Source organism: Pygocentrus nattereri, chromosome 2, assembly GCF_015220715.1.
Source record: "Pygocentrus nattereri isolate fPygNat1 chromosome 2, fPygNat1.pri, whole genome shotgun sequence".
In the NCBI taxonomy this organism is placed as follows: Eukaryota; Metazoa; Chordata; class Actinopteri; order Characiformes; family Serrasalmidae; genus Pygocentrus; species Pygocentrus nattereri.
Genome location: NC_051212.1, coordinates 6,948,365 through 6,969,758, shown reverse-complemented (window position 1 = coordinate 6,969,758; position 21,394 = coordinate 6,948,365). Strand labels below are relative to the sequence as shown.

The window sequence follows — 21,394 nt, the reverse complement described above, 5'->3', positions numbered from 1 at the left end:
TTCTGAATTACCTCAATCAGACTAGAATATTCCAAATAAGGTCCAACTTAGACGTATTCTATTCCGATTGAGCTATTAGTTGGATTATTAACAGATTATTAGGGACCTGTTACGCTCAGTGAACTTAATGTTAAAACAGTCAGTTTACATTTTCAGATTAATATGATTACTGTTTTAAAGTGGAGCAGCATAGATTCTCTCTCTCTCTCGCTTCCCTGGCACATCACTATTTGCATGAGCCAAGATTTAAAACGTAAATATTAAACATAGCTGATTTTGTCGCAGCGTCACAATGAGGAAAAGACTGACATGAAACAGCCATCCTGACCACCTTACACCCAACAGTCAAGGTGACAAGAGCGAGACGCAACTCTAGCACAACCCTCATGATTCCATCCCGACACTGGAAATTTGTCTGTGACAGTGACATTGCTTGAAACGTCATTTGGTGTGAGGTCGACATAAATCTAAAAGAGAATGAGACCAAAGATTATATATATAAGCTAAACCAGACTGTGCATGTCTATTCAGTTCAGTGAGATGAAAAGGTGATAGTCTTGTTTTCCACTTCGCCCCACCATGTCTTTCCTAGGGCAACATGTGCAGGAGGACCTGGTGGCTGGCTAAAGAAAGACAAATCTCTAAATCTCTGCATAAAGAGGGATTGGCTTCCCCCTCCCTCCTGAATCCACTCGATGCGTGAAATCAACCAATGCCCGTTTTCATTTCCAGCTGGCTAAATCAAACACAAACAAGGCAGTTACTTGGTTTTAAGCTACTTGATTATGAGTCAGTACATGTTGGTGACAGTTTAAAGAAAGAAGATGATATGCATTGCGGCTGTGGAGAGGCGGAGTCGCTGTCTTTCCCGACACCAGCAGCATACAGTCTGTCTCTCTCTGGCGTGAGAAGGGAGAGAAGGATGCTACAAGCCACACACCAAGAGGGAATAAGGGGCAGGAAAAAGAGCCCAGAGGACTCTTTGTAGTAAGAGGATGAATAAGCCTGATTGAATTTGTAATGGAAGTATCCACATTATTGTGTAATCAAAGCACCCTGGTTCACTCACGCTGGTGCTAGTGTGTGTGTCTCTAAGCTCTTGGTGGGTTTCCTGGTCAGTGTGATTATTCACACACTCACTCATTCAGTCATCATCATCTTTAACCGCTTAGTCCAGATGGGTCACGGTAGCAGTCAGGAGAGCAGAGAATCTCAGACAACCCTGTCCCCCGCAACTTCCTCCAGGACTTTCCAGGCGACCCTGAGCTGCTCCTAGGCCAATGTGGAGATATAATCCCTCTGATCCCTCAAAGATAACCCTAGGGTCTCATCCCAGTAGGTCGTGCCTGGTACACCCCCACTGGGAGTCCAGACAGGCATCCTGATCAGAACCGAATCAACTCAACTGGCTCCTCTCAATCCGGAGGAGTAGCAGCTCTACTCTGAGTTCCTCCCAGATGACCAAGCTCCTCACTCCTCAGGGTTGGGATGTAGACCGACCAGGAAACAGAGAGCTTTGCATTATGGCTCAGCTCTCTCTTCAAAACTACAGTCCAGTACAGTGGCTGCATTACTGCTGCCGCCTGTCCCAGCCTGCGGCCGATCTCACCATCCCTCTTCCCATCACTCTTCTATATATATATATACATATATATATATATATATATCCCTGCGATGGACTGGCGACCTGTCCAGGGTGTATCCTGCCTTCCGCCTGATGACTGCTGGGATAGGCTCCAGCTCCCCCCCGCGACCCTGACGGAGAAGCGGCTTAGAGGATGGATGGATGGATGGATATATATATATATATATATATATATGTATGTATGTATATGCCACATAGGTGACAGGTCTACTTATCCGAGACAAAGACAAATCCTAGTGAGTCCAAGACAAGTTCAAGACAATAGCAAAACTGTCTCGAATCTGGACTCAAGTTCTGCAGCACTGTAGAGATGTTTATCTGGCTGAAAGGAGATGCTTTCCTATGTGACCTGCAAAGATACGGCACTAAAAAAACAGTTTTAAAGAGACCTTTACCAACATTGATCTCATTGATCGAGCTGTCAACTATTCTGTCTCAAATGTCTTGTCATGGGGACTTTTTCATAGAACTGTCTGACTCTGTCCATTTCCTTTTCCATTACCTTGTGTCTCTGCCATAGGTCCCCACTGTGACATTTTATTAGCATATACTAATATAACTACAATTCACAGCTACCCAGGGTGACAAAAATGATTAAAAAGAATGATGTCACCAGAGTAGCTTTAAAAACCTTGGCATAGATTCTAAAATCTCTGATAGATAGATAGATAGATAGATGGATAGATGGATAGATAGATAGATAGATAGATAGATAGACAGATAGATAGACAGACAGACAGACAGACAGACAGACAGATAGATAGATAGATAGATAGATAGATAGATAGATAGATAGATAGATAGATAGATAGATAGATAGATAGATAGATAGGTAGATAGATAAAACATTGTTCTCCCACAGGATATTTCCTTAATTGGTGTTTCGATGATGGTGGTGGACAGCAATGTCCAACACATCGGTCTAAATCTCTATTTAGCATTCAGTAGGGTTGAGATGTGGTGATTGTGAGCACCGTAGCATGTGATTTACATAAACTGTAGAGCAGTGCTGTTGGTTTTTATGCCACTGACCTCTCAAAAGGTCACTGGTCTTTGTAATGAGGCGTTTATGCACTGCAGCCTTGGTATATTATCCTTCTCAGTGTATGCATGGATAGACTGTTCTCACCGACAGTCTGATCACGTCCTGCATTGACGTCAGTCACCTGAGGAATGGTTGCTCTTTCATATCTCACTAATGCAAAGGTATCTCTGATTGTGCGCTTTAAACCACAATTTCCAGCCCTGTTTACTGATGTTTTTCCAAAGTTCTAAATGCAGACTTAGTCACTGTTTCCACTCCAACACTAGCCTGTATTTATGATGAGGCTCCTGCCTCTGTGCCCCAACAATGAACCCTGTCTTAGTCACTTCGATCTTTTCCTCTTGATCTTCTTGGTCCAAAATTGAGGTCAGTATTGTGGCCTGCTCAGTATTTTATGTGTTACAGACCATCATAGGATTTTAATCGCTTAACCTTATCTGGAAACAGGTAAGCTTACCTTTCTCTGCTTTATTCAGATTTTTCCATGAATTTGTTATATAGGTATATTTTCCTGGTTTCCTTAGCTCCTCATTCTTAGCCTTGTGTCTACATAGCAGCTTTTTTTTTGATAGTGGACACACCTGTGACGACCCCATCTGCCTGTTTTCTGACCCCTGATGAACAATGTCTGGACTCGTTCCAATAAAAAGATTTCGCAAAGACAGCAGGGAGCAGGATGGAGATTAGTTCCTGATGGAATCTCCAGGACGGGGATTATGTGACGCACACAATGTCCTAAGATAGCTGACCAGTGGAGAAGGTGGCTACCTGTCTAATGTTTCACCTGCTTCACCTACCTACCAACCTCAGATGCTCTCAGCTGAGTAGCTTTGCTCATTTCAGACAAAGAGAGGTGAACTATGGCATCTGTCCCACACAGGGAGAAGCTAGTTGATCTCTCCTGGAGACTCAGCAGAAAATCAAACTGTTTAATGGTATTCATAGAAAGAGTCCTGCGAGTATTATTGACACACTCAGCGTTAGATTGGCTTTATTTTTATAAGCATTTGCACAATTTTAGCTGCTTGAAACCTGCATGATACAACATGTGACCTGTGCTCATGCACAGTGTGACTGCTCATGCAACTCACCTGAAACTTGTTAAGCTGAAAGGCATCATTTCAACTGAATCGTTTTAATACGGCAGATGATGATCCCTTAAAGTAATGGTAACCAGTGCGCTTAACTAGCAAGACAGCTAGCCAGCCAAAGTAAACCTGGCGGCTGTTTGTTCTGCTTTTTTGTCGTATCATGTATCTGTTAGTTTTTTTCCATCTTGTAGCCTAAAAATTACACAACGTTGCAAACAAAAGCTAAATTACATGCTGTAGACGTTTGTATACACCCAGAACAATCAATGCATGGAAACGTTGCTTTCCTAGCTACTGTTAGATGCAACTTTGTTGGATTGTGTTACTTTGCACCCAAACTATTTAACACTACGTGCTACAACAGATATTGTAAGATTTCACTATTCTTATAGACATCTCTGTTTTCCTTTTAAAATGCAGATTATATATTTCCATTTTCAGTGCCTACCAACCTCAGACACTAAGGTGTCAGAGATGTGGGGCAGGTTATTAGTACTGAACTGGACTGAATCGTAGAGGGATATGGGGAGCTCATGGTTAATGCATTACAACACAACAACTGTAAGTTGAAATAATGTGTTTTTTTTCTGTCTACAAAAAATGTTACAGTGAAAATGTGTGTATGTAGTTCATATTTCCCACAATAAGTGTATCAAGCTAAGGTATCCCTTTGTTAGAACTGTCTCCATAGCAACAGAAGTGAAACCCAACTATTAAAGATTCGTCATATACTGATGAGATATTGGCCGCATATTTCTTCTGAAATAGGTAGGATATTTTTTTTCAAACAAAACTAATGCAGCATCATTTTACACTGTGTTACTGAATCTTCAAGCTTCATTTGTTGCTTTTCACTTGACTGTAAATATTCTAGATTTCTTTCAATTCTATTTTATTAGGTATTTGTAATGAACTGCAAATAAACGTTCACATGCTAAATAGTAATGATAATAAAATAATAATGTCATGTATCCCTCTGGCTCCAAGTCAGACAAGAGCTCCATACACTGGAGAGACCCTCAAGAGAGGAAAACACTTGGAACTCGAGACTAGAGGCTTTTTACCGATTACCAGCTGAGTCAGAGTAACGTGCATGTAGCACCAAGAACTCAAGACTGAGCGGAGAGTGGTGTGTGGGTACCCCTTAAATAAGGTATCCACAGCCGTCACTGCTCAGCCTTAACAAGCTCTAAGGTTTCCATGGCTTACCTGTACTGTATGGTTTCAGACGTGGTGGACGCTCGCAACTTGGTCATGAGGATGCGTACTATGTTGAAAAGGAACACAAAGTTTATCTAAATTGGAAAGAAAAAAAAAAAGAGTCATTTAGAAGCAGTAAAAACTGTATGAGCACTATAATACAACTCCATTTCCAAAAATGGGGAAAACTGGGTGCTGTGCAAAATGTAAAAATAAATACATAAATAAAAATTTTGTAAATCATTTAACCCCATATTTAAATGAAAATAACATAACAAATATTGAACCTGCGAAATTAGTTTTGTTTTTGAAAAATATAGGCCCATTTTGAATTTGATCCCAACAACAAGTTCCAAAAAAGTTGGGACGGGCACAAAAAAAGGCTTATAATGTTGTGTAATGCTAAAAATAAAAATAAAAAAACACCTGGTGATTAGGTATAAAAAGAGCATCTCAGAGAGCCAGAGTCTTTCTGAAGTAAAGATGAGGAGGGGTCACCATTCTGTGAGAAACTGTAACATCAAATAGTGCAACAATGCAAGATTACATTGGTCAACGTAAAATAGCAAAGAATTTTAGCTTTTCATCGTCTACGGTGCAGAATATCATTAAAGATTCAGAGAATCTGGAGAAATCTCTGTCTGTGAGGGACGAGGCTGAACACCAGTATCTGCTGGCTGTGATCTTTGGACCCTCAGGCGGCATTGCATTAAAAACAGACATGATCCTGTAGTGGAAATCACTGCATGGGCTCAGAAACACTTCTGAAAACCACTGTCTGTGAACACAGATCAACACTGTGTCCACAAATGCAAGTTAAAGCTCTAAAACACAAAGAAGAAGCCAAATATAAATGGGGCATTAGTGCACATGGCAAGGGTGACATGCCCATCTGTGAAGGCTCCATTAATACTGAATGATATTGTCACGGAGCAGCCGTGACGCTTACGCCAATCACACACACACTCTCATACATCCAGTCATTCACGCAAGCGCACAGACGCAGAGGCAGCTATCTGCCGGCATTTTTAAAACTCCAGCTAACTTACTGCGACAGTAGCACTGTATTTTTAATCCCGTTTGCTGTCTTGGTTTACCCGGTTTAAGCATTTCATATTTCACCCTTCACCATAGCATCTCGTTCGCATTTGTTACAGTGGGCAGGGAGGCCTACCGCCACTTCGTAGCATTTGTTTTTCATTTCACCATTCGCATTTTCAACACGCGCCCAACGCTTTCTTTTCCCCGGACGAAACCGAGGGACTGGTCCATTCTATAATTATTGTGGGGGAGTCAGTGCGCTCCGGGCGGCGCAGACTATTTTAGTGGGGGTGTTTTACTGAGTGTGGGGAAAATGTATTTGATAATGTGTAGTGGGGATTTTTGTTTAGTGAAAATTATTTTGGGTGTTTATGTATTTTGTGTTTAGTCTTTTCTGTTGTTATTTTGCATTTAGAATGTTGTTATTTAGTTGATTGATTTACTTGTGCAATTGGGCTCATCTGTGGGGAGGGGCTACGGGTATAAAAGCCCAGTAGAGGCTCCAGAGCAGGGGTTCTTTTTGATGTAGATGCTTTGGGAGAAGGTACTGTGTCTTGGCTGTTTTAAGTAGTTGTGTTCAGGGTCATTTATTTGACTTAGCCTGGCAAACTTGAAGCCTGTTGCACTGTATTTGCTTTGTTTGATGAAAAGTTTTAGAAAAGAGAAAAAAAATAAATAAATAAAACGGGAAAGAAGCTTCACTACATCTCTCTGTCCACTCCACCGCCGTTCATCCTTGCAACATGTGGTGTCAGAAGTGGGATATGGAGTGGCAGAGATGAAGACAAAGATGGCGACCAGGAAGGCAAACAGCAAAACCAATGTAGAGGCAGCGGCGCCAGCAGCAGTCGGGGGTGGTGTAGAGGCGATAGCCGCAGCAGGAGCCACAGCCAATGCAGAGCTGAGAGATGAGTCTTCCCTGGACCGGCTGGCAAGAATGTTTGAGTCCTTCATGACGGTGCAACGAGCCAGAGACGAGAAACTGGAGAAAGAGTCTGCACGGCAAGCCCAGCAGTATTCCGTCCTTACCCACCAGGTGACACAGCTCCAGCTGGATGTGGAGACCGTGAGAGAGAGGGGGAGTTCTCCTGCCCCTTCTCGCAGTGCAACACCTGAACCGGCTGCAGACACCACCAGAGGAGGTAGGACGTCATACCAGCTGAAGATGCCAAAGCTGGAAGAGGCCGACAACATCGACCATTACCTGATGACATTCGAGAAGCTGGCAGTAGCCTGTAAGTGGCCCAAGGAGGACTGGGCAATCCACTTGATACCACTTTTAACAGGCAAAGCCAGGAGCGCCTTCATTGCGATGGACCCTGGAAATAACATGGATTTTGAAAAACTGAAGGAAGCCATTCTGAAAAAATATGAAATAAACGCAGACACTTACCGCTCACAATTCAGAGCAATGGACACCAGCCAAGACGAAACGCCACAAGAATTGTACATCCGCCTAAAAGACCTGTTTTGTAAATGGGTGAAGTATGACACCAGTAGCAAAGACGCCCTCATGGAAACCATGGTGCTGGAACAATACATGCGTGTTCTCTATCCGGAGGTGAGGACCTGGGTCAAAGAACGCAATCCGATGACAGCAGCAGAGGCCGCCACCCTAGTGGAGAACTTCGTCGCCGCACACAAAGGCTCCAAGAGGTACCGCTACGCTGGAGTGCTGGACCGTCAACCCTGGGGTAAGTCTGATGGTGTTGGTAGTGGACGTGGTTCTGGTGCGCCCCCTAACTACAGTAGGAACACCCCACCCCCTCCCCAAAGCAAAGTGCCGCTCCAAGGGGTATCATGCTTTAACTGTGGTAGGGAAGGTCACAAGAGCCCCGCTTGCCCCCTCAGAAAGCCCAAGCATTCCCACCTATGCTATGTTTCCAACCCTAGCCCATCTGTTAAGACCCAGCAGAGCAGAGATCCTGTTATTATCATAGAGCTTAATGGGAAGTCCACCACAGCCCTAGTTGACACAGGATGTGCGCAGACATTGGTTCAGGCAGATTTAGTGCCCCTTGAGTTCAGAAATGACAGATAGGTTGACTATCTGTTGTGTTCATGGTGATACAAGTGAGCATAGTACAGCAGATGTGTATGTCAGAGTATGTGGTCAGACGTATTTACTCAAGGTGGGGCTGGTCCCCAAACTGCCATACCCAATGCTGTTAGGTCGAGACCTCCCAGTATTGTCAGATCTGGTAGGGAAAACTGCTTTAAGCTGTGTGGTGACAAGAGCTATGGCTAAGGCTGAAACCATTGACATGGCTGATTTTCCGTTTTATGGTGAGGATGTCCTAGGTGAGACAGCATGCACCCGTGAGCAGAGATGTGCCAAGCGTAGACAGACAGTGCTAGACATTGTAGACCAGTCAAGCCTACAGAATGAGTCTGATGTTGATCCCCCTAGCCTGTCTGAGGCTGCTGTGCACTTTTCTGGTGATGTTGCTGTATTGCAGCGTACAGACCCAACACTAGCCAGACTGTTTAAGAAGGCAGAAGAAGGTTCTTGTTTTGTCCCATCTCTTGGTAAGGAAGTTTTTATCCTGCAGAATAACATCTTGTGCAGACAGAGTGAAGATGGTTTGCAGCTTGTTGTGCCAGAGCAGTACAGACAGCAAGTTTTGGAGCTAGGCCACACAATCCCATGGGCAGGTCATCTAGCTCACATGAAATCACTGCAACGTATTAGTAGACACTTTTATTGGCCCGGAATGTTTTCACAAGTGAAAGATTACTGCAGATCATGTCCACAATGTCAACTAGCGGGAGGGAAAGGTTTTGCACGTGCTCCATTAGTGCCACTCCCTGTTGTTGACACTCCATTTGAGAGGATAGGGGTAGATGTCATTGGTCCCCTGGAAAAGAGTAGGTCAGGGAACCGCTTCATTTTAGTAATCTGTGACTACGCTACCAGGTACCCCGAGGCCTTCCCTCTAAAGGTGGTCACTGCCAAATAAGTTGCTTCTTGCCTACTCCAGCTATTTTCTAGAGTAGGGATTCCCCGTGAGGTGTTAACTGACCAGGGCCCCAACTTCATGAGTAGAATACTGAAGCAAGTTTATGACCTGTTAGGGATAAAGCGCATTAGAACCACCCCCTATCACCCACAGACGGATGGACTCGTTGAGCGGTTCAATCAGACCCTACTGAACATGCTCAGACGGTTTGTGGATGACAGTGGAAAAGAGTGGGACCAGTGGCTACCCTACCTGTTGTTCGCGTACAGAGAGGTCCCACAAGAGTCAACAGGGTTCTCTCCTTTCGAACTGCTGTACGGACACCAGGTGCGGACCCACTGGATGTGCTGAAGGAGACCTGGGCAGGTGAGACATCAGAGCAGACGGACATCATCTCCTACGTCTTGAAGATGAGGGAGAAGCTGACTGCTGTGACTGTCATGGCTCAAGAAAATCTCCGCAAGTCCCAAGATCGACAGAAGGCATGGTATGACCGGTCTGCCCGCACGCGCAGCTTCCAGCCTGGTGACCGGGTCCTGCTGTTGTTGCCCAGCTCAGGTAATAAGCTGTTGGCGAAATGGCAGGGGCCCTACACCGTGACGCGCAAGATGGGAAAGGTGACCTATGAGATCAACATGCCCGATCGTCGAAAGAAACATCAAGTCTTCCATGTCAACATGTTGAAGCGGTGGACAGAGCGGGTGGAGCCAGAACTACAGTCAGAGCCACAGCAGGAGGCATCAGCGCTGTTCATTCGAGCAGTCAAAGAGGAGGAAGAGTACAGCGAACAGTATCTGCCTGGCCAAGAGGAGGAGAGCCAGCTGGATGTCAGCCACCTGCCAGGGGAGCGTCAGCGTGACCTCTACAATATCTTGCCAGAGGGCCTCTTCACTCAGCGACCTGGGCGGACTGAGCTGGTGGAGCACCGGGTGGTGCTCAAGGATGATAATCCCGTGCGGCAGCCTTGTTACAGGGTGCCGGAGCGACTGCTGCCGGTCATGAAAGAGGAGCTGGATATGATGCTTCAGCTGGGGGTCATCGAGCCGTCCTTCAGTGAGTGGAGCAGCCCAGTCATCCTGATCCCCAAGAAAGATGGCAGCCTGAGATTCTGCTTGGACTTTCGCAAGGTCAACCTGCAGGCAAAGTTTGACCCGTACCCCATGCCAAGGGTCGACGACCTCATTGAGCGCCTGGGCAAGGCCAGATACCTAAGCACGCTTGACTTGTGCAAGGGTTATTGGCAGGTGCCACTGGCGGAGGGTAGCAAAGAGCTTACTGCATTTAGAACACCATTCGGGCATTTCCAGTTCACTGTTCTTCCCTTTGGCCTGCATGGGGCGCCAGCGAGCTTCCAGCGACTGATGGATAGAATTCTCAGGGGGGCAGAGTGTTTTGCCGCCGCCTACCTTGATGACATCGTGATTTACAGCGCCACCTGGGAGGAGCACCTTCAACATCTGCGGCAGGTCCTCTCCGTGATTAAGGATGCGGGCCTCACCATCCACCCAGATAAGTGTGCTTTGGCCAGGGAGGAGATCTCCTACCTGGGCTACATTTTGGGCAGAGGTGTTATCCGTCCTCAGGTGGGGAAGGTGGAAGCAATCATGTCAGCTGAGCGACCAACTACCAAGAAGCAGGTGCGGTCGTTCTTGGGTCTGGTGGGATGGTACAGGCGCTTCATACCGAACTTTTCAGAGAAGGCGTCTGTGCTGACGGAGCTGACCCGCAAGAACCAACCCAACAAGGTTCAGTGGTCTGAGGAGTGCGAGAGGGCATTCCAGGACTTGAAGGATACTTTATGCCAAGAGCCTGTGCTCCTCAGTCCAGACTTTGAAAGACCATTCACTGTTCAGACAGATGCGTCGGAGCGAGGCTTGGGTGCGGTCCTCCTGCAGGGGGACAACGAACACCTGCGGCCAGTGGCTTACATTAGCCGTAAGCTGCTACCCCGGGAGCAGAATTACTCGACTGCGGAAAAGGAGTGCCTTGCTATTAAATGGGCACTGGACTCTTTCAAGTACTATTTGTTGGGGCGTAAATTTGTGCTTGAAACTGACCACAGAGCTTTGTCCTGGTTGGGGAGTATGCGGGACACTAATGCCAGGATCACCAGGTGGTTCTTGGCGATACAGCCTTTTGACTTTTGATGTTTTGTACAGAGCAGGGAAGATGAACTGTACTGCGGACTTTCTGTCTAGGATGCCACGGGGGGCATTTTCAGAAGGGGGGGGGTGATGTCACGGAGCAGCCGTGACGCTTACGCCAATCACACACACACACTCTCATACATCCAGTCATTCACGCAAGCGCACAGCTGCAGAGGCAGCTATCTGCCGGCATTTTTAAAACTCCAGCTGACTTACTGCGACAGTAGCACTGTATTTTTAATCCCGTTTGCTGTCTTGGTTTACCCGGTTTAAGCATTTCATATTTCACCCTTCACCATAGCATCTCGTTCGCATTTGTTACAGTGGGCAGGGAGGCCTACCGCCACTTCGTAGCATTTGTTTTTCATTTCACCATTCGCATTTTCAACACGCGCCCAACGCTTTCTTTTCCCCGGACGAAACCGAGGGACTGGTCCATTCTATAATTATTGTGGGGGAGTCAGTGCGCTCCGGGCGGCGCAGACTATTTTAGTGGGGGTGTTTTACTGAGTGTGGGGAAAATGTATTTGATAATGTGTAGTGGATTTTTGTTTAGTGAAAATTATTTTGGGTGTTTATGTATTTTGTGTTTAGTCTTTTCTGTTGTTATTTTGCATTTAGAATGTTGTTATTTAGTTGATTGATTTACTTGTGCAATTGGGCTCATCTGTGGGGAGGGGCTACGGGTATAAAAGCCCAGTAGAGGCTCCAGAGCAGGGGTTCTTTTTGATGTAGATGCTTTGGGAGAAGGTACTGTGTCTTGGCTGTTTTAAGTAGTTGTGTTCAGGGTCATTTATTTGACTTAGCCTGGCAAACTTGAAGCCTGTTGCACTGTATTTGCTTTGTTTGATGAAAAGTTTTAGAAAAGAGAAAAAAAATAAATAAATAAAACAGGAAAGAAGCTTCACTACATCTCTCTGTCCACTCCACCGCCGTTCATCCTTGCAACAGATATATACGTGTTTTGGCAACATCTGCTGCCATCCAAACGACGTCTTTTTCAGGGAAAGCCTTGATTATTTCAGCAAGACGATGTCAAACCACATTCTGCATGTATTACAGCAGCATTGCTCCATATTAAAATACACATTTCTCAGTTTCTCAGTATCAATATCTGATATGTTGTCTTTGTAGAATTTCCCTTTACAAACATGGTTTACATGATTTGCACATCACTGCATTCTATTTTATTTACATTCTGCATAGCGTCCCAACCTTTTTGGAAATGGGGTTGTAATTATTTTTCAGGGCGCTCATGAACACTATAAATGGAGTGGTTTGATGGAAAGGTACAAGGGCGTCCAATCTTATCTGTGAAGAGCTGGTGTGGCTGCAGGTTTTCATACCAAACAAGCAAGAGCACCACCAGCACTTTGCGGATGAGAATGGACACCCTTGGTATGGTAGATGCAAACACACACAGGCTACTATCAAGCAACATTGAGGACTGTGTAAAAGACATAAAAGATTGGATGTCAAGAACTTTTCTGCTACTTAACTCAGATAAATCAGAGGTCCTGCTTCTTGGTACAGAATTAGCTAGAAACAAACTGTCTAACTTAACACTTAACAATCTCTCAGCTGCATCAAGCTCATCTGTTAAAAATCTTGGTGTCATGATAGACGCTGATCTGTCCTTCGACACACATATAACTAACATCACTAGAACAGCCGTCCTGCATCTCCGCAATATTGCTAAATTAAGAAATGCATGATCTCTACAGGATGCAGAAAAGTAAGTTCATGCATTCATTACTTCAAGGCTAGATTATTGTAATGTCCTGCTGTCTGGATGTCCCAGCAAAAGCCTCAACAAACTTCAGCTGGTCCAGAACGCTGCAGCCAGAGTCCTCACAAGAACCAGAAAGTTTGACCATATTAGTCCAGTTTTATCAGCCCTGCACTGGTTACCAGTTAAATTTCGCATTGATTATAAAACTATATTACTGACATATAAAGCTCTAAACGGACTCGCCCCTCAGTACCTGAGTGACCTTCTCTCCCACTATGAACCATCACGCCTACTTAGATCACAAGGTGCTTCTCATTACTGGTACCTAGAATTAAATAAAGCTCCATCAGGGGGGAGAGCTTCTCATACAAAGCCCCCCAGCTCTGGAATAATCTTCTGTGTAACCACTTCCTGAAGATACAGAGGGAACCAATTTGAAGTGCCCTGGGTTTTGGTATGGAGGTGTACTTTTGTCTGTTTCTCAGTTACAGCAAATACAAACTCAAGCTGGGAACAAACAGTGCTTGATAATCACGGTAAATACTGCATGGCTGTTGTCATTTTTTCATTTACATATTCACAAGAGCGTAATTATACTGTACTGAAAAGTAAAGCAGTTGGAAGTTCAAGCAGGTTACTGGGATAATTTGCCATTAAATGCATGAGAATGTTTTTTATTTTTATCAAAGACAAAATTATACTTACTAGAAGAACTACAATTACTGGGCCTTGATAAATATAGTCAATGTATTTCCCAGGTTCTTTTCCAAACCAGCATCTGGAGATCAACAAAAAAAGGAAAGAGAGAGAGAGACAGAGAGATCAGGTATCATACTTAAGAGCAAAGATTTTTTTATTACACATTTTTATTTGATGTTTGTTAATGACGTCTTTAGAGGGCGGAGCTGAGCACCGTTTGTTTATTTGATGGTTGTTAATGACGTCTTTAGAGGGCGGAGCTGAGCGGCGTTTGTTTATTTGATGGTTGTTAATGACGTCTTTAGAGGGCGGAGCTGAGCGGCGTTTGTTTATTTAATGGTTGTTAATGACGTCTTTAGAGGGCGGAGCTGAGCGGTGTTTGTTTATTTGATGGGTGTTAATGACTTCTTTAGAGGGCGGAGCTGAGCGACGTTTGTTTATTTGATGGTTGTTAATGACGTCTTCAGAGGGCGGAGCTGAGCGGCGTTTGTTTAGTTGATGGTCGTTAATGACGTCTTTAGAGGGCGGAGCTGAGCGACGTTTGTTTATTTGATGGTGGTTAATGAAGTCTTTAGAGGGCGGAGCTGAGCGACGTTTGTTTATTTGATGGTTGTTAATGACGTCTTTAGAGGGTGGAGCTGAGCGGCGTTGGTTAATTTGATGGTTGTTAATGACGCCTTTAGAGGGCGGAGCTGAGCGACGTTTGTTTATTTGATGGTTGTTAATGACGTCTTTAGAGGGCGGCGCTGAGCGACGTTTGTTTATTTGATGGTTGTTAATGACGTCTTTAGAGGGCGGAGCTGAGCGGCGTTTATTTATTTGATGGTTGTTAATGACGCCTTTAGAGGGCGGAGCTGAGCGACGTTTGTTTATTTGATGGTCGTTAATGACGTCTTTAGAGGGCGGCGCTGAGCGACGTTTGTTTATTTGATGGTCGTTAATGACGTCTTTAGAGGGCGGCGCTGAGCGACGTTTGTTTATTTGATGGTCGTTAATGACGTCTTTAGAAGGCGGAGCTGAGCGGCGTTTGTTTATTTGATGGTCGTTAATGACGTCTTTAGAGGGCGGAGCTGAGCGGCGTTTGTTTATTTGATGGTTGTTAATGACGTCTTTAGAGGGCGGAGCTGAGAGTCGTTTGTTTATTTGATGGTTGTTAATGAAGTCTTTAGAGGGCGGAGCTGAGCACCGTTTGTTTATTTGATGGTTGTTAATGACGTCTTTAGAGGGCGGAGCTGAGCGGCGTTTGTTTATTTGATGGTTGTTAATGACGTCTTTAGAGGGCGGAGCTGAGCGGCGTTTGTTTATTTGATGGTTGTTAATGACGTCTTTAGAGGGTGGAGCTGAGCGGCGTTTGTTTATTTAATGGTTGTTAATGACGTCTTTAGAGGGCGGAGCTGAGCGGCGTTTGTTTATTTGATGGGTGTTAATGACGTCTTTAGAGGGCGGAGCTGAGCGACGTTTGTTTATTTGATGGTTGTTAATGACGTCTTCAGAGGGCGGAGCTGAGCGGCGTTTGTTTAGTTGATGGTCGTTAATGACGTCTTTAGAGGGCGGAGCTGAGCGACGTTTGTTTATTTGATGGTTGTTAATGACGTCTTCAGAGGGCGGAGCTGAGCGGCGTTTGTTTAGTTGATGGTCGTTAATGACGTCTTTAGAGGGCGGAGCTGAGCGACGTTTGTTTATTTGATGGTTGTTAATGACGTCTTTAGAGGGCGGAGCTGAGCGGCGTTTGTTTATTTGATGGTTGTTAATGACGTCTTTAGAGGGTGGAGCTGAGCGGCGTTGGTTAATTTGATGGTTGTTAATGACGCCTTTAGAGGGCGGAGCTGAGCGACGTTTGTTTATTTGATGGTTGTTAATGACGTCTTTAGAGGGCGGCGCTGAGCGACGTTTGTTTATTTGATGGTTGTTAATGACGTCTTTAGAGGGCGGAGCTGAGCGGCGTTTGTTTAGTTGATGGTCGTTAATGACATCTTTAGAGGGCGGAGCTGAGCGACGTTTGTTTATTTGATGGTCGTTAATGACGCCTTTAGAGGGCGGAGCTGAGCGACGTTTGTTTATTTGATGGTTGTTAATGACGCCTTTAGAGGGCGGCGCTGAGCGGCGTTTGTTTATTTGATGGTTGTTAACGACGCCTTTAGAGGGCGGAGCTGAGCGGCGTTTGTTTATTTGATGGTCGTTAATGACGCCTTTAGAGGGCGGAGCTTAGCTGCGTTTGTTTATTTGATGGTCGTTAATGACGTCTTTAGAGGGCGGAGCTGAGAGACGTTTGTTTATTTGATGGTCGTTAATGACGCCTTTAGAGGGCGGAGCTGAGCGGCGTTTGTTTATTTGATGGTTGTTAATGGCATCTTTAGAGGGCGGAGCTTAGCAGCGTTTGTTTATTTGATGGTTGTTAATGAAGCCTTTAGAGGGCGGAGCTGAGCGGCGTTTGTTTATTTAATGGTTGTTAATGACGTCTTTAGAGGGTGGAGCTGAGCGGCGTTTGTTTAGTTGATGGTCGTTAATGACGTCTTTAGAGGGCGGAGCTGAGCGACATTTGTTTATTTGATGGTCGTTAATGAAGTCTTTAGAGGGCGGAGCTGAGCGGCGTTTGTTTATTTGATGGTTGTTAATGACGCCTTTAGAGGGCGGAGCTGAGCGGCGTTTGTTTATTTGATGGTTGTTAATGACGCCTTTAGAGGGCGGAGCTGAGCGGCGTTTGTTTATTTGATGGTCGTTAATGGCATCTTTAGAGGGCGGAGCTTAGCAGCGTTTGTTTATTTGATGTTTGTTAATGACGCCTTTAGAGGGCGGAGCTGAGCGACGTTTGTTTATTTGATGGTTGTTAATGACGTCTTTAGAGGGCGGAGCTGAGCGGCGTTTGTTTATTTGATGGTCGTTAATGACGCCTTTAGAGGGCGGAGCTTAGCTGCGTTTGTTTATTTGATGGTCGTTAATGACGTCTTTAGAGGGCGGAGCTGAGAGACGTTTGTTTATTTGATGGTCGTTAATGACGCCTTTAGAGGGCGGAGCTTAGCTGCGTTTGTTTATTTGATGGTCGTTAATGACGTCTTTAGAGGGCGGAGCTGAGAGACGTTTGTTTATTTGATGGTCGTTAATGACGCCTTTAGAGGGCGGAGCTTAGCAGCGTTTGTTATTTGATGTTTGATAATGACGCCTTTAGAGGGTGGAGCTGAGCGACGTTTGTTTATTTGATGGTTGTTAATGACGTCTTAGAGGGCGGAGCTGAGCAACGTTTGTTTATTTGATGGTCGTTAATGACGCCTTCAGAGGGCGGAGCTTAGCTGCGTTTGTTTATTTGATGGTCGTTAATGACGTCTTTAGAGGGCGGAGCTGAGAGACGTTTGTTTGCCAAGCATAATAAATCACAGAATGTTGCTTCAGTAAATTTTTACAAGTGTGTAAAGATGAATTTACATTTGTTAACAAACAAACAAAAAAATAAACACACTTCAGTCACTCCCGCCCTCTAACAGCTTCAGTCTCCAGCTCACATGCCTATTCCCGCCTTTTGGTTATAGTTATTTTCACCATCCGTTGATTTATCCCTCTGTAGATGCTGACGTCACTGTGCTCTCACAGCTGTGAAGGATTTTTCCCACTAATCATTTATATCATTAATTAGGTCTGGACTCCAACATTGGTCTGTGTTTGGTTCTCCAACAATTTTGAACACGTCCTGAAATTCCAATCTTGGTGGCTATGACACAGAAGTGACCCGCCTTTCTGCGGTGGGTGAAATGATATGAACGCCTGTTTTCTGAGGTTAGTAACTGTCCATAAAGCAACAGCAGAACTCGTTTGAACCAGTGGGTACACACTTCTGTCTCTTGTGAAAAGGGCCTCTTGCAATACATTTTCCGAAGTCTGGAGCTCAATCGGAAGCGTCTGATGGCATGGGAGATCTGGAAGTGGGACGGGGAAATCAAGCCAAACTTTGGCCGTCCCATTGAGCTTCGGACTGATTTGATATTTTCAAACATGTTTGATTTTTTTCACTTCTTTAGTGTGAGGAGGCCAGTGATGTGACTAAATGGGTGATTCCGGGCAGCAGTCAATGAGAGAGAAAGAAAGACGAGACCTGTATTAACACTGTGTGTGAAACTGTGTGTGGTAGCCCATTTTTGCCCCATCGTCTAGCGCCACCATGCCAAAGAAACGGTGTAAAGGACTGGTGGTAATTGTGTTAATTAATTCCAAAATCTGTAGATTAAATAAGTGCTTTACTGTGAACTGGCTTTGTGAGACAGGGCCATGAGCATGCAAACGCAGCTCTGTCATTACACAGAGACAAACATCAGTGGCTAATCTCCTGCATCATCCTACCTTTAGAATACAAACAACATCCAACAGCGTCCAATTCTCAAGAGCTCAAACTTAGGAGAGTTAATTATGAATGTGAGGCTTTCTGCATTAGCCTTAATTACTGAGCTCCAACACACTTATCTGATTTCATTCAGCCCATAAAAACCCTGGGGTCTGTTTTGGAGATGATGAGTGCAGAAAAAAATGACGCTACATATACCACTGTGTGTTTTATGGAATCTCTGAGGCTGTCCACGTGGGAGCACGGCGTCAGGACATCTCATGTGTCTAAATAAGACCTGAATGGGGATAGATTACAAGCGCCGAACTGTGCATGTGCGTCTCCGCACACTAATGATCCATTGACACGTTTCCGTATTCCGAAAGGGCTGCTTTTCAGATCGGTGTGCATGGTTACACACGGACAATGTCTAATCAGCACATGCAATCTCCATAAGAAGGAGCACAGACAAAGCTCAGTTTCCTCGCAATGAAGGGCTACAGAGGGAGAAATGGAGGCTGAGAACAAACAGATGTGTTCTTTTTTCGCTGCAACTAATTCCCACCCTTTAGAAATCAAAGCACTTCATTTGAAGGAAACCCTCCACCATTCAATTACAGCACCTGTGCTAACACACTGGATGAGAACAACAATCAATTTGGAAACTTGTTCAAAAAAGAAAGAACTTACTGTTCGTTTTCATTGTAAAGTTTTCCAATAGCCCACGCAACAATTATCGGACACGGAATACCTGGAATGAAAACAGAAGACGGTATTGAATTACTAATCAAGCATTTTACGTACCCAGCCGGAGCAGGAGTGGGAAGGTTCTAGTGGCGGGTCTCTAGAAGAGTGTTCCTTCATTATGAATACAGGACGGCAGCGCTGGTAACTGAGCACAGAGGTGGCCGAGCTAATCTCGGCTCTAATTGCATGCATTAGCTCAGGCTGTGAGTTTAGCTCCGGCCGTAACTGTGGGTGATTATGCCGTTCTGACTGAACAGGATGGAAGCAGCAGCGGTCACTGACCAAATCGTGTTGAGTGGTAATGCGAGAGACACCAATTTCCTTCTAAGGTCTCAATTTTCTTTTAGAGAAATGTGCTCATGCGGCAACTTTCAGCGTCCACTTTGTGGTTGGTCCCTGCTTTACGAAGCAGACAAGATGCCACTTCACACATCAGAACTGTGGAAAAACACCACTGCCCTATTCACTCCAGGATCCAATTACCAGCACGGATCGCTGCTGGACTGGATGACCATCCATCTGCTGCTGAAAAGCCTGAATGTATCATGACTCCATGCCTTGCTTCATAACGCACTTTGGACTTCCTTGATGTTCAGAAAATGCCCAGTCATTACTCTTGGCTAGAAAGTGGAGTTCGGATTCCCAGCTCCACGGCAGTCAACCCTGTTTTTAAGGCTCAGGACAGCATTTATTTTGATTTCAATCTGATTGTTTTCACTGAGCTATCAATACGGTCGTGGTCAGATTCCATGAAGAAAGTGCAGCAGATGTGGATGCACATTCCTTCTCATTGCTAGAGGTGTGAAGAGGTGATGAAGAGGTGGTGATGAGGTGACACGTCTATTTTAAGCCTGAACATGTCAGTACCTCCCTGTTCTCCTCATTATGGTTGTATGATCACAAGCTCCGCTTCCAGCCACACTAAAGGCATCGAGTCAGCTTGATCTGCTGTTCACAAATACTCAAACCCAGCAACCTCAAAGCAGACCAGCAATGCCCAATTTGGGGTCTGTGGGAAATCGGCCAGTGAAGACGTTTGATTTGGCCCAGCAGACATGCAAGCTAAGGAGAAGCAAGATGAGTTTCTTAAGGCGGTGGTTTGGCAGTTTAAGACGTTTGATTGGCAAGCAGGTTAACACAACGTGAAAAACGTTAGAGACTGACAGGTACAACAAACATTTCACAGCTGTCAGAACAAAACCTCGTATGTTGTTTTTAAGTTTTTGACATACTTTAAACGCATCTGTTGCCCTTTACGCTGTGTATAAAATTCATGGTGAATAAATAAAATTTTTTTCCTTTTCCTCTAAAGTTACCATTTTAAAGATACAAGATTTTCTTCCAACAGCAGCGATTTGGGAGTTAGATTTCCAAATTACTTATAGAAATCTTTTCATATTTAGTTTGTAGTGTTGTAGAGCTTTGAGATACAGAATCAGATTAAAAAGCTTTTCTTTTATTGATGACTATAAAGAACACATGCTTGATATTGATAACCAGCTGTGATGATGTGGCGCTCAGAAAAAAGTTGCCGTTTTTTTTTTTCTCAACTTAAACCTGTGGTTTAGAAACCACAACCCTACTACACAGGGTAGAAGAACGCTTTTCACAGAACAAACGTTTCTATACTGTATGTAACTTATCAAATTGTACTCTTGAAATAGTTCAGTAACATAATCTAATCTAACAGCCCCCCCCCCCCCACTCTCCACTTTGGCCTCCAAGACGAAACATTTGGGCACTGCTTTAAGCTACGTTGATATTACAAGCCTCATTTCTCAGATCCAATCTCTCTGACTCGACGGCTCCCACTCGTTTAGGTCAGTGACTCAAATCTGTCATTAATGTGATGAACTGGCCTGAACTGACCCTCATGAGCTCCTCCTACTCAGTAACGTCACGTGACTGAATCACTGCATCATCAGCACAAACTAACGAGCAGAATGAGCTTCGCCGAGAAGATCATTAACTCTGATCAGCTCTCGGCTTCGTTATTAGAGCCAGACGGAGGAGGAAAAGGCGAGATGAGCTGCTTTTCCACCGTTTACAGGCTTTAACGTCTGTCGGCGCTGCTGCCAGAGTAACACTGAACGATGGCGCAGCGCAGTGGAAAGAAAGCACATGAATTCCGATCTGAGCGTCACATGAAGGTCACACGGCCACAGGCCAGATGTGTATCCAATCTAGGACCACATATGAAAGTGTCTCAGGTTGGATTTGAAAATAATCGGATTTGTGCCACTTTAACCTGGTAAAGTGAACGTAGCCCTAGACACTACGTCTCATGCTGTAAACCAGGAGAGGGCAAAAACACTCTTACCCTTCAATGTAAGTCAATGTAAAGAGACGTTGATCCAAGGGATTTTAATGCGTTTCTATAGGTCCACTCATCATGGAATTTTCACACAATGTAAAGAACAGCTGGTGTGTTGAAATGATATATAAAAATAAAAAAAATCGACAAAAAAGGAGATACATGGTTTCCTTGGGACAGCGACGATACGTTCTTCTGCGTAAGTAGCTCTGGATGAGTGTGAGTTGAATGATGGGATGTTCTGCAGTCAAACCTGTCAGCCAGCTGCTACATCTGTGCAGAATCATGTTCCACAGTGATTACAGCAATGTTCCCTCAGTACATGAAAAAACAACACAGCCTGTGCTGCTGTGTTTGAGTGCTTTCAGACTGTGAGGGTGGGTGTTCAGATTGTGAGTGACGCCTTCGAGCAATGCCCGGCTGGACTGGCCGTTTGAGTGATGCTGGAGTGCAACTTGGTGGCA

General features: G+C 44.8%; 1 protein-coding gene across 4 annotated transcripts in view; it reads right to left on the bottom strand.

The window, feature by feature from the left end:
• Positions 1 to 21,394, bottom strand: part of LOC108439991 (corticotropin-releasing factor receptor 2) — a 279,618-nt gene that overhangs the window by 29,028 nt on the left and 229,196 nt on the right. For 3 of the 4 annotated variants that reach the window (XM_037534292.1, XM_037534287.1, XM_037534283.1), the window contains 3 exons: positions 18,560 to 18,620; positions 13,567 to 13,639; positions 4,991 to 5,076 (listed from right to left, as the gene is read on the bottom strand). In XM_037534292.1, the coding sequence (XP_037390189.1) occupies positions 4,991 to 5,076; positions 13,567 to 13,639; positions 18,560 to 18,620 (220 nt within the window). The remainder of the gene's footprint in view (positions 1 to 4,990; positions 5,077 to 13,566; positions 13,640 to 18,559; positions 18,621 to 21,394) is intronic. The other variant, XR_005129621.1, reaches the window with a different exon arrangement.